Source organism: Protopterus annectens, chromosome 13.part0 (assembly GCF_019279795.1).
Source record: "Protopterus annectens isolate FY-2018-M chromosome 13.part0, PAN1.0, whole genome shotgun sequence".
NCBI lineage: Eukaryota > Metazoa > Chordata > Ceratodontiformes > Protopteridae > Protopterus > Protopterus annectens.
This window is the reverse complement of record NC_056747.1, coordinates 470,910,935-470,929,208: the sequence shown is the minus strand read 5'-3', so window position 1 is coordinate 470,929,208 and position 18,274 is coordinate 470,910,935. Positions and strand designations below refer to the sequence as shown.

The following is an 18,274-nucleotide window of genomic DNA, read 5'->3' as shown; positions in this document are numbered from 1 at the left end:
TCCCACATTCCAAAGACGTGTGTCTGGAGCATTTTTCCCTGGGCCTCCGCTAAAAATAGACTCTGTCCTAGTTGGAATTTCCTGGTCAACAAATGTTAAATAAAATAAATAAAATAAATAAAGCTATGCCAGTGAAATCTTTTCCAATGTTCCAAAGGAAAATGCTTGAGACACAGGAAAAAAAGCACAGGAGTCGACTAGGTGAACCAGGAGTACTTTGGAAATGAACCAGATACCTTATAGCTCTGAGATGGAGATAAACAGGAAGGAAATCAGCAACTAGAAATTAATGAATAAATGTGGGATTACAAAGCATCAATTACATTTGTGAAAAATGGTGGAACAAAAATCTGGAAATATTGGACTTTCTTGACTTTGTTAAACTTGTAGGGGACTCCAGATCATATGCCCTAATTCATGTCATTAACATCTGCAACAACATTAAGGAAGGGGGAAGAGGAAGGAAAGAGATTACTGTAAATAAAAGTTTTTGTTCTTAACTGTTTTTATAAAACATAACATATACTGCATGCTATAAAGTAAAGCTTTTTCCATTATTTTTGTGTGTAATAGGGATACTAAAGTAAACAATCTAAGTCCCTTGGCTTGATCTAACAAGTTTTAAGGGGAAACAAGTAAACAAAAGGGAAATTGAATGTAATGAAAAGTTTTCGTTTAGCCAATAAATGTTGACAGTGCAACATGAGTTGCTTGTAGCTGAATGCAGCTGTATATTTGATTTTCATGTTTCTATGGAGACAAGCTGATAAGAGCAATAAAACAGATTTTTTTCTTTCAGTGGCTAAAAGACAAATGTTTTCTGAAAGCATTAAAGTTGCTTTCTACATCTGGTAGATTAATAAAGACAAGAACTAATTAATCCTCAAGTTATTCACCTACTCATCCTACTTGACTATTATTAATATATCCATGTCCTGAAAGACAACACATGTCCAATCAATTTTCCTACCACATTTTTCTGCTTTCAAGTTGTTCATTTTTTTTCAGCAAAGTCCAAAGAGTTAAATAAGCTCCTGTAGTCACTAAACATATAATCTACACCAGGACTATGTTTTCTTGAACTTCCTAATGAAATTATGAAAATAGTTTAAATGTCAGGGTCTCTCTCTTACATATACACACCAGTTCTCAGACTGTATTCCTTTCCTTTGGAAAGAGAGATTCCAGAAGTTCACCACTGCAGAGATTAGACTGCTTAGTCCATTACCTTGTACTTGTTAAAACAGAAACAATTCTGCCTTTGTTTAATACTTGTTATTGCTTTTGCTGAAATATGATGACCACATTTGCAAAGTGTATTTTAAGAGTCAGTTTTTACCTTTGTACATTAGTGGACTTATCAACTATACTGTCATTACTGGAAAATTTATGGAAGGCTGTTATGGAGACAAAACATAACTCCAGATCTTGCAGAGCTCATTTAAGTCTATTACCATCGCACCATTTTCTGTTTGCTATCTCTGCAGGAAAGAAAAGGTAAGAACCACTGGAAGAACTCTTTAGGGTCTTCTGTCAATTCATTGACACAGAAGTGCTTGAACTGTGAAGAACTCCCTCAGGTAGTAGAAAGTCAAGAAGTGTTGTTTAAGAACAGCCTTGTAAGCCAGTCCAGCTTCATGTTTACATCTTTTATCAAGCATATGATAATATAATCAACTAATACTTTGAACTGTACAACAAATGATAAAAATATAGTTCACAAAATCATTTCATGGCTTGGTATAAACTATTCTGACACACACAAAATACAGCATGTGTAGAGAATGTGCTTAAAGTCATAAAGACATGATAATCTGAAGCTGTCAAAATTATCAGTAGTGCACCAGTTCATTAGACATTTCTCAAAAAGTATATAAAAGGATTACAGTACAATGCAGTCATCTATTTAGTTACCATTTCCTATATCACAATAAAACACACTGTTTATATTTGAAATGTTTAATTAAAAATTGAAACCACACCTTTCAACATATTATATAAAGAACAAGCTTTTGTATTCATAATAAAAATTTTGTTTGAAGAATGGGACAAGTAAACAATTGATAAGTTATCTATTTTTTACCAGATGTGTGTGCCTGTAATTCCCCCTTAAGTTTTTAAGAATTACTCTGAGTTAGACAACTTACTGTTATGAGAAAATCTTAAACATTGATTTTCACCACTTTTTAGTTTTAGGTAATGAAAATTCTGAGTTAACATAGAGCATCATGGAACCATGTAATGCATTGTCAAACAGTTATTAGCCAGTTAAGTTTCTCTGGTTGTATGACATATTCAAACATTTGGTTTTCCTTAAAAAATGGAAATGAAACTCAAGATCTGAATTCTTAACATTTCTGAGTTGTGAAAACATAAGCCTACCATGAAGTAAACTGTACAGTGCCATTAACAAAAAATTCCAGAAATTCTTCATGGATGTTTTTAAATTCTTCATGGATGTTTTTAATTAGACTACAGTCTAAAAAGCATTGCTAGCTAATCTGTACAACAAAACACAGCATGACTTTTTATGCGGTTTTCAGAAACTGAATACATGGAATCAGTGATCATGACTGCAGTTAAAGAAAGTTAAACTAAATAATTTAATTAAAATATTAACTCTGTGAATTCAGTCTCTAAGAGACAGCAATAGAATTTCTGAAATTCCACAATTTTCATGGACCTAAATCTTGACATTCTACTCCACTGTCATGCTAATATATTTATTCTTGCTCATTTATGTTGTAACTCACTGGTCACCAGGATTCAAATAAAGGCCTTTTTAAACTTTGAGGACATATAATGGGTAACCATCTGAAATGCTGAGACCAATAAGTAGAATGAATGGCTTAAAGAACGGACTTACAAAACCCAAGTCCAATATGTCATTTCTCAGAATACTCCCTTTTCTCCGTTGTATAGCAATCTTGGACTTGGCATATATTATTGGTGGGTATAAGGGATTTGCCTCCCTGCAAAAAAGAAGTTTTAAGGAGAAAAGCGATTTTCAAGATTCACTCTTTTCCAGGTTTTCAGTCTTTTTTTTTTTTTAAATCAGCACTTGGCATTTTGAGTGCTGACATTTCAACAGGGAACTCATATTATGTTTATATTACCTCAAATACTAAATATCTTTAAGCTACCAAGTTATAGGCTTGCAGATTATACCTTGAAAATGTAGTTTCAGGTACCCCCCCCAAAAAAAGAAAGTTATCAGATTCAGTGGGTGGAGGCGACTGTCTGCAGTGCAGCCAGCTACAAACAATTTAGTTATGAAAGAACTTAATGAAACCCTAGAGCTTTATGCAGAATAATCATTAAAATCTCCACCTATCCACTCTTCCCAACACCAGATGTGCTGTCAAAGATATCCAAAGGTTTTTCCTTAGTTTTCTCAATTTAGTCTCGTCTTTTTCTCCATGATTTACAGAAGACGTCTGCAACCGTAAGTGTGGATGTTTGAATATATTCACTGTTGCAGTCTTCACCAGTGGGATATCCTGTCAGCAAGCAACCTGATGGGTGACTACACTTTCAGAACTTTACTTTCCTCCAGTGGCTTCTGCAGATTTCTTTCCAATTGGACATCCGGATGTTTGGTGGTATAAGGCCAACATCTGCTGATGCTATCTTCAGGTATTTCTTGGTACAGGTGCTCCAGGACCCTGTCCCTGACATCAGAGTACTAGTGGACCTGGATGAGTGCATACCTCCTCAGACAAGAACCACCATCCATTAAGCCTCAATTTCTCTTTCTAGGAAAACAAGATTTAGGAGGAAGGAAGGTCTGGTGAGAAGATTGGAGGGATAGAAAAAGGGTACCTGTCCTAACCCAGGACACCAAATTGTGTAGAAGAGGGGATGGTGGGAGGGAACATGCACTGCAACAATGAGTGTACTTAAACATATACAATTATGGTGCGTTTCTATCACAAATGTTGTAGTGCTGATCATACTATCCACTGTTGCAGCGCACATCAATGAAATGACTCTCAGAGGACTGAACCAGTGGATGGATGGCTGTAATAGTGTTCCACAGGAGAACAGACCCTGCAAGGCTGAAGACACAAACTCTATCCTAGCTCTGTATGCAACCACCAGACTATAATGTTTAGAAAAGGTGTGCCTTTAAGACCAACTGGCTGCTTCCCAGATGGATTTATTTACCCCTCTGACTTACTACTCTGAGGAATGCTGTAGCGGCTGTACTGTAATGTGTTTTAATACGTCATGATATTGGCTTACATGAGCAGACTGACAATATTAAATGCAGTGGGAAAGCAACTTAGAAAGTATCAATGTATGCAGAGGTTTCCCCTCCTTTTCTTTTGCAAAGGACACAGCTTTGTTTTGATTTTCTTAAACCTTTTTGTCTTAGACAACTTTAATTTTATTTGGACATGAACATCCAGAGAAATCAATATCCACTCTCTTGCTTTGGGGTTAGGAAAAATACAATGAGTTGAAGGGACTGACTCAGAGAACTTGCAGTCACTACTTTTGGCATGAATATGAGGATAATGTGAAGAGACACCTGTCATTGTGGAATATTAAGAATGGTTTAATACAAATCTTGTAATTCTGAGATTTTCTTGGCAGATGTCACAGCCACCAAAAATAGTCTCTTCCAAGAGAGGCAACTGAGTGGGTGGGGTAGAAGCATGTCTTTCAAAACCAGCTAGGGCTATCTTCTCTAGCACATAATGAGGTCCCATGGTGGAGTACTAATTCTCTTAAATGGTCTGAGGGATAATGTCCATTTTAAGGAAATGTTTCAATGGTAGTCGAGAATAAAAAGTCAGGTCAAATGGCAGGCAAGCTGAGATAGCACATACATGAATCTTTTTGGAGGCAGAATTTAGACCAGTTTTCTTAAGCTCTGACAGATAATTTAGTACCAGCAATGCCTGAGCTGTATTTAGGTTTTGTTTCCTGGAAAGGTACCAAAGGGACTGCCAATGAGACCTCAGTCCACAGGTAGGTGACCAAAGTCTGCAGATGGCTTCCAGGAACCTCCCCATGAACTTAGATGGAGGGAAACTGACCTCCCCTTCATTAACAGCAAACCAGGTGATGGGAGCTGGGGCCCTCAGATAGGTCTCAGAGCTGTCCAATGCATCAATGGTTTCAGTCTGAGAGAACATGGTAGTAGCTGAAAAGGTGGTGTCCTACAAAGTTAGCACACTACAGGCCTTCGACAAAATAGACTTTGAAGCTGGGGGCTGCAAAACTGGAGCAAGGGACACTTTGTGCTTCAGTCAAGCCGTCCTTGATTTCCTGATGCTTCTCCTTATGTCATTTCTGTGAGCATTTTCATTTCAGAAGCAGGTTTCCAGAGGCCTTGGCTGATGCCATAGGGGTTTGAGACCAAATATGCAACTTCTTAAGGAGTTGCAAACTTGGAGATTCTGTGGTATCTTTTTAATTGTCCTCAGACTGAACCTGGTACAGTGTGGACAGGTATCCATGTAGTGCTCCAGATCAAGGCAAAAAAGATAGCAGAAGTGAAAGCCCTTAAGAGGAATCTGTTTTCCAGAGTCTATGTATTTTTTTTTTTTAAACAAACAAAAACGCATCCATCTGATTTACTACTGGACATCAGCTTAATACAAAATTATTAAGAAATAAATCAGACCTGAAACACACAACCAACCTGTCAGTATATCACCTTTGCAGCACGTATATATATCCACAAAGTCAAACATAGTCTAAGAGGCTGTGTATAAACTGCGGAGCAGTCATCATAATGTAAAAAAGTGCCCTTACCCTATAATCAGGCAGCTGGAACCCATACTATCTGCATTCCCTAAAGCAGTCCATAATATCTGGCTAAGTATGTATTGCAGATGAAAATGTACAGGTTAAGATGGAATGTTTTGTTGATCCATCTTCCAAAAGATACAACTTTGGATGCCTTATTCAAGGAATGATCACTTAGGCAGTAGAGCATTATGTAATACTCACTTGTAGACAGGGTCACAACAGAAGTGGTTTGGAGGATGTGGGTCCAAAAATAAGTTATCAAAATTAACAAGCTAAATAGGGTCTGTTTTGTGCAGGGTTCATCTCAATACACCAACAGTGGAAGGTGCAAATTCTGAAGAAAATACTCAAAATAAGTAGGTCTCAAACAATCTAGAGAGGTTCAGTCCTCATCCTGTGCGGCTATCTTTAATTAGAAACACAAGTATGAACAAAGGAGCACATAAAACTACTACTAAAGACAAGAAAGAAATATTATGAAGTACAACATAGCAATAATACTGCAAAAAGAAAAGGAACAAAAACATTAACAAACAGAAAAAATATGGAGGGCAATACCCTTCAAACAGAAAAGAAGAGTGGTGCTGGGCCAGATTCCTGTTGTTGTACACCTCCTTCCACAAAAATCAGACAGAAAGATACTGGAGCAAGCCAACTATGGAAAAGATTTGGAAACCATCAAGAGGGCCCACTGAAGACCCTTTTGGTTCCAGTTCACATAAAATGTACTAGTTTTCTTTGTGGATAAATATAAGTTACTGACAAAATTGGACATTACATAACATTTGCATTCACTTACAACAAGCAAAAAATGTGATAAGAGTTTACAAAGATCCGGAGGATATTCTGGGTGCTATGCTACATAACATCACACCAGTTCTGGTTCCTGCAGAACATAATGGTAGTCAATGCACCAGGAAGAATTATTTGTTCTGTTCTATACAGCAGAAATGAGGAAGTCAGAACTTGATATGGAGGGCAAATATTGGCTCTGAAAAAAAGACATCACAGTGAGGCTATAGGTCTCATTATAATTAGTATGGCTAACTTGGTTCTCCAAAGACAGTTCATACCAGAACTTTATCTCATGGAGTCAAGCACATAAGTAGATGATATGGAAAGAAATTTTGTACCTCATGCAAGGTACTGCTACTCTGCTACTACAAGCTGTGAATAACTCACTGTGTCAGTTTGAAGATGGGCAACCAATAAAGTCTTTAATCAGCCTTGTTGAGTATGTACATGCACACCACCAGAAATAATCCAAATGCATTTTGCATCACTCTTTAGTCCCTACAAAGAACAATGATGTGCATATATTTATCCAGCTGTTCTTAACAGGCAATACCTTTGACTCATAAGTTAACAGTGGCACACTGAACTTACAATTCCCCTTCAAACTGTTATTTTTCATTTTTGTGCAGTGCCAGCAAACCATAGGAGAAGAAAGAGTTACTTAACACAAATTTATTAAAGCACCAAGACTTCCTACATTGTTTGGATAAATGTAGTTAGCAGCTTGTACAGTACCCTGAGTTGTTGGCAGAGATTTATACTGCTGTGTTCCACCCAAGTTGGGTGCTGTACTTAAGCCATAAGGTATCAACCATCCTGCCTGGTCCCTAAACACTGTCTGCAGTGCAATATAAGGTGCCTATAGCAGAATTCAACTTGTCACTTAAGTATGCTACTGAGAGGTGAGCTCATATTTAACAGCAAAATCAAGGCTGAACTCCAACAATGATAGTACTACCAATACCAGTAAACACAAGTATCTGGATCTTTGAGGAATAGTCACTAATGTAGAAATGCTACAGGAGTAGAGACTAATGCTTTCCGCACTGAGATAGCAAATGTGACTGGTTCATTGTTCTCTGTACCAACTATGAAATAATCCTTGGTTCCAGATACAGGAGCTGTTGTAAGGAGCTACAGTTTGATCAGCAAGTGAAGGCAGAAACAGGAAAACAGGTTAATGCAGGTACCCTACCACAGCTCTGCTCCCCACCATTCTGATTATAATTTAAACCAATCATTGTAATGCCAAGTTCAAATGACAGCAAAAGGGTAGTATTTAATAAAAATGAATTTATGTCAGCTTTACAATACGGCTGGCACTAGAAATCTGGTAGTGGCACTACAAAGTAAGATTTGGTTTGGATATTTGGCTTGATATCCTCTGATAAACAAACAAGGGATAAGCTGATAGGTATTTCAAAGCTTTGGAAAAACAGAAAAAAACTATTCTGGTTCATTTAAATTATAATGGTTTTACGTCCTGAGGAAAAACAGTTTACTCAAGTAAATTCCCAACTCCGATTCTTGTGGTGCTAAAAATTTATCACTTACGTAGGTGATGCGTATGCAAATTGTGAAAAAGAAACAAATATTTAACAGACACATTTATATAATATAATAAATAAGTGAGCACAGCTTTAAGTGTCTCAAGTGAAATGTGGAGAAGTCATAGTTAAAGTGTCCTCTACTCTGAAAAGCCAGTGATCCCCTTGGGGAAGACCATACCCCTTCTCTTCTTATGGTTTTGATGACTAATACTGCTGCAAGTTGATGTATTTATCTTGAGATTAATGTGGGTCTATAATTCCTGTTATGCATACTTCAGTTTTTGCACCGATTATAGTTTTATTTTAGAAGGGCTTGGCTAGATGTTTCATTTCCATAATCCTGAGAAAGCCTTTTGCATCTAATGCATGGAAACTTTAATCTGCACCTGCAAAAGAAATGTGACATATCAAAATACTGACAGTGTCAAACACATGAAAGTACACACAGACTAGATACATTTATTTACATAAGAGCGCAGTAAAATGTTGAATGTTAGATGCCAGTATTTGAAACTTTAGCAGCAATCAGCAAAACAGCACATTTTCAAGGTGCATTTTAAAAATTGTGGCACTGAAACTGTATTAACAGCAAGCTATGCAGTATCGAAGAAGGGTGAAATGCTAGGTTATATTATGTGTTTTTCCAAACAGCTATTGCTGCTGAAAACTAAAGTAGCTATACACATTGCTTTCATAAACCTTCAAAGCAGGCTAGCATGTCAACAAAGCAATTGCTGTTCCACTTGAGGCAAAGATTGCCTGGGTTTGGGAAACACATAAAACAGTCAGAACACTAGCTAAAGAATCTAATGATTAAAACAGAAACAATACTCATGAAAGATAATAGTTAGGATCATCTAGCTACTCACTTCCCTAACTACTGGAGAATCTGAAGATGCTATTAAACTAGCAGCTTTTTTCTTTTGCTTCTTACTAGAACTGCCTCATTGTAGTTCCAGGCACACTTGAATCTTATCACTGTATGCCATTCTCATCAGCAAGAGACTTCTAATTACACATCAACCATTGTGACTAAAAAATATTTTCCTTAATCTCAGATTAAGTTGTCCATTTTTTTAAAACATCTTCATTAAATCATCACATTTTAAACTGCAACATGAGTTCACATACATCAAAGGGGAACCGCAGCCACAAACTCAAAAAACATGTTTATTTCATTATGGTTTGGTGTTTCCTACATTTAAACACCACTCTGGGACTATTTACAAGTTTTTAAATATTTCTGTACATAATTTCTGAGTCTGACCACATGGGATCTAGCATCCTGAAGTCATCCTGATTGTTTAATTTGCCTGTATGTATCCCACAATGCAGTGCTTATCTGTAAAAAAATTACATCACACAGGCCTCTTTCTTCCTAAAGCTCCTGTCACTGCACTGATTTTACATGCATACACTGCTGTCTTTCAGTCAGTTTTCAGTCACATTTCATGCTGTTCAATGACTACTTAAAACACAGTCAGTGCAAATGCCACAGAACAGAGGTGCTTTTTACTGCTGCTTCTTTTTAGAATGGCTAAATTGCACTCTTTTGTGAAGCCTGAATTGTACTACTTTGACTCCTCTCCCACCCCCCTTCGCAGCTAACTTCCCTGGCTGTCAAAGTGCTAAGGGTAATTTGAGCTGTTACCTGCTGTGACTGACATCTCACAGCAGGAGATTTGACTTGTGTACTGTTTCCTTGTTCTAGCCTTTACTTTCTGTATGGGTAGGGGAAGGACCAAGGAGCCTTGACATGGGTGGGTTTTTAGGACGGCCATGGTGATGTCAGTTTAGGGAGGGAATTGGCCAGAAAACTACCTGTATTCATTGGCCTCGATGAAATCAATGAAATGAAGACTGCAGGAAGCTTTTCCAGAGTGGGATAAAAGTTCTTTGAAAGTGAAACCACCACAGTACAGTAAGGTACTGTTCTAGTGGAGAGAAACAGTTGATTTAAAACATTTTAGATGCTGTATTGTTGTTTCTGCATAGCCAGCAGGGACTGTAAATAGGGAGAAAAAGGACAACGAAGTTGAGCATTTAATAATGGAATTCCATTGTTGTCCTTTAAACAAAAGTTACATGCTCACCATAATGATGCATCTGTGTTGTCCACTTTAATTCTCGTCAGAGTTGACCTTGCTATTTTTGAACTAAAGGACATGGTTTTTTGATCGTCAACCTTATTTTTGCTCATACTGCCTTTTTGCTTTGGATACCATTTTTTGGACTACCATCAGTTGTAGAACATTTTGATTCAGGGACATTTGATTACAATATTTATGTGGAGGCTGTATATTCATGTGGTTGCACATTTTTATGTGCTTGTATATCAGTACTCAATATAGGTTTCAGGTTTTTGTCTGGAATTACTTCTTGTATTTACTATTGACGCAACACTAAAACACCTGACTTAGGGCTTCCTTTGGAGCTACCTAATTTTTTGTATCACCATTTTCTTCATTTATTTACGTTTGAATCAAACATTTGATTAGTGTGTGACCCTTTATTTGTATAGGATTTTTTCTGATATCTATTTGATATAAGTATATAGGTTATCATTTACCTGTGATCTGGTATATGGCCTAGTGTATGTCATCATCACTTTAATTGTATGTGAATTTGTATACATCAGTTGAATATTGCACTTGCATTGTGACTATTTCATGGTTATTACTGGACATAGATTTTAATCTAGATATACTTGGAATTTAGATCATTTTGATTGGAATTACAGTATATCTATTGATTTTTCTGGTTTATGCTAACTATAAGTACTAAGCAGCTAGGCCATTTTAGTGATGGGGTCCACACATTTTCAGGTGTTATTGATGTTTTTATGTCTGGCAACCAAGTGATTTCAGACATATGCTTTATATATGCATCACTCATTATAGCATAGGGTACACTATAGTTGTTTCTGAATATATATATATATTTTGGCAACTTACATATACATTCATCATTCTGTTTGTTGACGGTCACTTATCACCAAGGCCCTTTTAGGTCTAGTTTTACACTTACTCAGATACTGGTTGTTGATTCCTGTTTCAGCATTATATTGTTCATTTATTTAAGATTATACCTTTGCACGACTTATTCATGGCACAGATTTCTTCACAGTATTTGACTCTTTGATTTTATTAGGGACGCAGCCTTAAATACATTTTTTGGTTAATTTGAGCTGCTATTGTCCCTGTGTTTATTTCTGCTGACATAGCAGTTTCTTTTCTGGCTACCATTGTCAGCTATTGTATTAATATTGTATTACTTTCCTGTTGATGGTATTAAACAAGCATCATGGATCTTTCCAGTCTGGTGACTGGTCTCTCAGCGGACAGTGAGAATCTTGCAGCGTTTGGGTTGGGTTCCTCTACACAGAACACCATGGATCCAATTGATCAATTAGGACCTGAATCTACCTGTGCCATTGCCTTTGAACTATTACACAAACATCTGAGATCTCTTTGATCGAATGTTTGGCATTCAAAATTGTTCAAGGCATATATTGCCAAAGGCATAACACCTAGAGGTTTAAGAATATATATTCAACCACATGTTGGGGAAGCTGATGCAGAACTCAAAAACCAGTGGTCTGGTATTCAACAACAAGCTTCCATGGCCTTTGTTGAAGCATTATCTAAATTTCATGATCGGGTTATCGACAGGGAAGTAAGTGCAGTCAACAAGCTGGTTGATGAAGTTAAACAATTTGAAGCTCAACCTTTTTTTAATATGCAATTGAATAAGGTTGTTACTGATCTCAATAAGTTAGAAGAACAATTAAAAGTCAGAAAAATTAAAAAACTCCAAAGAGATCAGGCAGACTACCTTGGGGCTAACCCATTTTCCAATTCTACTAAACATGTTAGATTCACATCCCAGCCCAACAGAACTCCCAAGAGAAAGAGACCTCGCTCTATTCTCAGGAAACGTAATGCGGATACTGGCTCATCGACAGATGAGCTTTCATCTTATACTGACAGTGAAGCACAGACAGTATCAGGGTCACCATCCCCCAAAAGGACACCTGGGCCAATCCCTTTAGGCCTAGATACAAATGGGGGGGGGGCGTAAACACAAGAAGTACCAGCGATATTCAAACTCTATTGAAAATGGTAATGAAGAATTGAATGTAACTGATAATACCAATGTTCTAAATTTGTCTGATTTTGAATTGTCACCTGCTCATTTGTCAGTTCTTAATAAAGAGTTAACTTTTATACCTTTGAAGCACACAGAAAAAGAGACGTCACCTCCTAGGCAGACAGAAACGAGTTGCAAGTAATAAGTCCTGTAAGATTGTGAGATACAAATCCAACAATACGTAAAATTAACGCTTTTATTTATAATAAAAACAGTGTTTTCGCCGTAACACCACAGCTTCTTCAGCATGAAACACCTTTTTAAAAAAACCGCCAGTTATATATAGATGAATTACATGACGCATATAATCAAACATTTAAAGAGACAATGCATTAAAAAACACGTACTGTGAATATATCGACTAATTCAGTCGTGTTATTAGTTTAATAACATATTGTTAAAATATTTTCTTCCAAATTGTGTCAGTATATGTCCATGATAACCAACTAAACGTTAGTATCACCAAGACTACTTAAGCAAACTGTACAATTGTAACAAAATAATCCTTTGATGTAAAACAGAATAAACCCCTATAAGAATCCAGTAATAAATACGCTAAACTAGTGTCTACTATATATTATTATAACACCTCCCTAATTTAACATAAATTATGGTGGGTGTCATTGAATAAAATATAAAGCAAATTATAAAATAAATAATTAAGAATAGTAGTAGTTGTATGTTATAAAAGAAGTGTAATGTGGTCCACAAAATCAATTCATCCAAGAACATTACTGTTTAGTTGTTAACCAGTAATACATTATATAAAAAAGTACCTAATATGTATTTTTCTCTCTCAGGAAGTTTTTCATTTTTAGTATGCAACTAATATTACAACTTTCATTAATACCTGGAAAGCAGAAAGAGTTCAAACCTATCTGCCATTCCAATTCACGGACCTCTAATAAGATGTTAACAGGTCCCCCCCTCAAAGTGTGTGGCACTGAGTCTATAGCTGTAAAATTAAAACTGTGTCCTTCATGTTTCTCACAATGTTTAGCTAGGGCATTTTCGCATTTTTTTGTTCTTATTGCATATACATGCTCATATACCCTATCACGAAGTTTACGATCAGTTTTACCTACATAATATGCTTCACAGCAGTTACATCTTGCTAAATAAACTATAGACTTGGAAGTACAGTTAAGGTTGTAGTTGATGTAGTATCTATTCCCACCTACTTGGAAAGTACTACAGTTATTGATATAGTGACAGTATTTGCAGAAACCACACTGTTTACATCCCTTCATTTTAGTGTTGTTATTAGAATTATTGTTACTTTCGAGAATGGACTTGAGATTTCTCCCTCTCTTGTATACAAATTTAGGTCTATCACCCAATTTTTCCATTAATTTCTCATTATTTAATATATACTGCCAATTCTTCATTAAGATTAGTTGAATATCCAATGAATCACTGTTAAATGTGGATATAAAACTAATTTTAAAATCATCAACATTCTCAAAGACATTATTACTACTTGTATTCTCTAGTGTTGTATTGGTTATGTCCATATCAGTGGTTGATGTAATAACTTCAGTTACTGTAATTCTCTTTTTAAGAAGAGGAAAATAAAACCCATTCAATCTTTTGTTATCAACTTCATAAAGAAGTTCTAGAAATAGATCTAAGGGGTAATCCCTGCTTGTGAACATATTTTCAAGTTTTTTACATTCATCATAAAAAGCTATTTATCTATTACCCATTCTGGCTGCTCTTATGAGCTGTCCTTTAATGATAGCTCTTTTCTGTTTGTAAGGATGTGAGCTTTTAAAGTGTAATAGAGAATTACAATATGTTGGTTTTCTATGTATTGTAGATATGTATTCAGAATTAATATTGTCCTTAGATAATTTTACATCTAAGTAGTCTATTTCAATAGTAGAAAAAGTAGAGGTGAATTTCAGGAAAGGGGTGGAATTATTACAATGTTCAACTAAGTTCGTAGCTTCATCGGCATCTCCATCAAACAAAATGAAGATGTCATCCAGGTACCTAGTATATAGTTTTATTTTCTCCTTGTTGGCATTATCAAATAGGTATATTTTTTCCCAGTACGCCATGAAAAAGTTGGCTACTGTGGCCCCGCAGGGTGACCCCATTGCTACGCCTTGTGTTTGTAAATATACTTTTTCATTGAAAATAAAATAGCTCGATGTCAATATTATATCCAACAATTCAGACACTATATCTATCTCATTTTTTACTGCTCCCAAGTCCTCAAGCATAAGGGAAACCCATTCCACTGCTTCTAGATGGGGTATCGATGTATAAAGATCGACAACATCGATCGTAAGGAAATTATGGGAATTCTCAAACACCATGTTGTTCATACTACTAAGAAAGGACCATGAGTCCTTACATATATGAGGTATCAATCTCAAATATTTAGCTAGAATCCTTTCTACCAATTGTGCACAAGGATAAGTAATCGAAAGACGACCATTGATTAGTGCACGTAGAGGTGGGTTGTGTAAATCTTTATGTATTTTTGGCACACCAAAAATCACAGGATTTTTAGACATGTTGATATCGATGTAGTTAAATGTATCTATATCAATTTTGCCTTCTATGAACATGTCTCTAAAATAGCCTCTTGTTCTTGTTTTTGACATGTTTAGTTCATTGACCGATGATTGAGTATACGCTGGACCAGATAGTATATGTTCCATCTTCTCAATATAGGAGTGGTTGTCAAAAATGACCAAACCACCCCCTTTGTCAGTTCTTAATAAAGAGTTAACTTTTATACCTGGTTTTTGGTTCCTGAAGACAGATTGGCACAATATGTTATATCATTTTGTAGAAATTTGAATTTCAGATTGTACTTTGGTGATACTGATAGTAATTATAGTTATGACAAATTTGTTTATCATAAATATAGTTTTGTTCCTCCCATGCATCCTCTGGTACATCATTTCCACAACAGTATTCTCAAAGATCTTCATTTTTCCGGTTCTGATGTACGTTGCAAACCCAATAACATTACTTTGGCTGATAAACAGGCTATTTTGGAGTTACAGAAAAACAAAGATCTAGTAATTATTTCGGCTGACAAAGGTAGGGCTGTAGTTGTCATGAATCGGTGTGATTATGACAATGAAGCTCAGAGACCACTTTCGGACCAAAGATATTATTCTTTAATGCCCATTAATCCCACTTTTCGTTTTAAAAAACAAATTGATGAATTTTTGGGTTGGGCTAAGGATGAAGGGATTATTACCAAGGACATCATACATCAACTTATAACACAGGATATAGTGGACCAATACATTTATTTTTTTACCAAAAATCCATAAAGACCCCCCTTAACCCACCTGGTAGGCCCATTGTATCAGGAAAAGGGTATATCACCGAACCTCTTTCTCTGTATCTTACTAAACATCTTAAACCATTACTGAGTTTGGTACGATCACGTTTGCAAGATACAACCAATTTTCTACAAATTATTTCCGACACCCAATTGGAACCTGGTTGGCTCATGTGTACCATTGATGTAAGTGCTCTATATACTAATATTCCACACACAGGGGGTTTAGAGGCATTGGCTTATTGGCTTGAAGTGGCTGATTTATATCAACCAGACTTTAATGTTTTTTTGGTTTGTTTAGCTGAATATGTTCTTCAGAGTAACGTCTTCTTCTATCAAGACAACTGTTATTTGCAAACAAAAGGCACAGCAATGGGAGCTTCGTTTGCTCCGATATATGCTGATCTATTTATGGCCTTTGTTGAAAAACATGTAATTTATGATCACGACAATAACATTTATTTGGAACACACTGATATTTGGAGACGTTACTTGGACGACTGTTGGATGGTATGGAAGGGGGATATACACCATCTTATGAACTTCCTATCTTATTTGAATAGTAATCCATGGGGTCTACAATTCATGGTACATCATGATTTAAACACCATTACTTTTTTGGATGTACTAATTAACAGACTCCCTGATCACACACTCAGTACTGAAGTCTTCAGGAAATACCCCCAATACAATACCATCCTTCACGCGTCCAGTTTTCATCCTCCACATATTGCCCGTAACATTCCAAAATCACAATTTATTAGAATAAAAAGGACTTGCTCTCTGGACACCTCATTTCAACAACAGAGGATAGAATTGACAAATAGATTCAGATCTAGAGGGTACAACGTGGGACATGTTGTGAGTGCCAGTAGACATGCAAATACACTTGATAGAGAGGAACTTTTAAGTTACAAAGATCATAACATTACCAAATCACAACCAATCAGGTTCGTAACTACCTATGCCAGGAACTCAGATTTACTTATTCAAAGTGTACATAAACATTGGAATATATTACAATGTGACAATGATGTTGCTAACATTATACCAGACAAGTGCTTATTCTCATTTCGTAAAGGTAAAAATCTCAGTTCTTGTTTCAGTAATTATAAACATGGTCATGTGTACAATGAGTCTCATCATTTACAAACTACACTAACTGGGGAACTTTTAACGGGTTGTTTCCCTTGTGGACATTGTACTAATTGTGTATATGTACAGAAATCTAAACAGTTTTCTAGCAGAAATTGTGCAATAGTTTATGATGTCCACTTTTTTGCCAATTGTAGTAGTGACTGGCTCATTTATCTGGCCACATGTAATTGCGGTTCATTTTATATAGGGTAAACTTCTCGTCCCATGAGATTAAGAATATCGGAACACATTAGCAATATTAAAAACAAAAAAGCTAGCAATGCACTTTATAAGCACCATTTAGCACACCAGACTGCTAGATTTTCTTTTATGATTACTGACATTATCCAAGGCAACCGCTCTAATAAAACTGGTTGGCACTCCATTTTGAATGCAAAAGAAAAAAAGTGGATAGTTAAACTAGGGGGATTATTCCCGCCTGGCCTCAATGAACAATTTTATGATCAGCCAATTAGCTACAAATTGGGTATATATAAAAGACAACAATTGATTTATCTGTTTAACACTGATGAAGGCTGTGATAATATCCGGCTGAAACCGGTCAGTTTTTTTGTTGTTTTTATGTCTGTTTAATAAACAGTAATTTCAGGTCACTGTATGCTGGCTCTATCTTTTTGGAAGTTAATTTTAATTCTTCCTCAACTGATTGGTCTCTGATCCGGCTCGGCAACTTTTTCCAGATTCACAAAGTCAACTCTCAAGCTCCTCACTTTACCCACAATGCCCCGCTAACCTAACACACTTCTGAAAGAACTTTCTGCCCACAATAATACATCACTGATACTATAAGGAATCTATAAAACAGAGATAATAGAAATAAAATTGGAGCGCAAAAAAAAAAAAAAAAAAAACAACAGTTCCCAAAGTAGTATCTCTTAGTCTCTCCAGGAAGAAAGGGAAGGTGGTTAGAATGGTTGGAAGTTGAGGAAGAATGAAAATGGTCAATACAGATCATTATTATGGTGAGTACATAACTTTTGTACCTGATGATGTCATTTTTATTCATTCCTCAACTGAAGGGACAGAGTCCCGAGCTAGAAGAACCTTGGGTGGTCCTCACGGAAGGATATTTTGGAGTACTGTGGAGCCAAAGGCAGCTCTGTTTCTAGAAACCAAACCCAACTTGTAATGAGCAACAAAGGTATGAGCATTAGACCAAGTGGCAGTGACACAAATGTTATCTACTGATGTTCTTGACCAAAATGCTGAAGAAATGGCCATAGACCTACTGGAAAGTGATCCAGGGAACTTAGGCAAAGAGATATGCAATCAGTTAACTACTTGGCTAAGGTCACTTTCAAAACTGCTATGCTCAATCTGTTTGGTGAAAAAGATACAAACAATTGGTCACTTTTCCTGAAATCTTTGGTCTGATGGAGATAAAATCGAAGTTGCCTGTGCACATTCAAAAGATGGAGCATGTGTTCGCCTTTATTAGAGAAATTTGGAAAGAAAAATGGGAGGTTAAGGACTTGATTAATGTTACACTCAGAAGCCACCTTAGACAAAAAAATGGATTCATACATAAGGAAAATCTATCCTTATGAAA

The 18,274-nt window shown here is 36.2% G+C and overlaps 1 protein-coding gene across 1 annotated transcript in view; it reads right to left on the bottom strand.

Moving 5' to 3' along the window:
* Positions 1 to 1,943: 1,943 nt before the first annotated feature.
* Positions 1,944 to 18,274, bottom strand: part of HIP1 (huntingtin interacting protein 1) — a 2,554,439-nt gene continuing 2,538,108 nt past the window's right edge. The window contains exon 31 of the mRNA XM_044054110.1: positions 1,944 to 8,494. Within this exon, the coding sequence (XP_043910045.1) occupies positions 8,484 to 8,494 (11 nt within the window). The 3' untranslated portion in view covers positions 1,944 to 8,483. The remainder of the gene's footprint in view (positions 8,495 to 18,274) is intronic.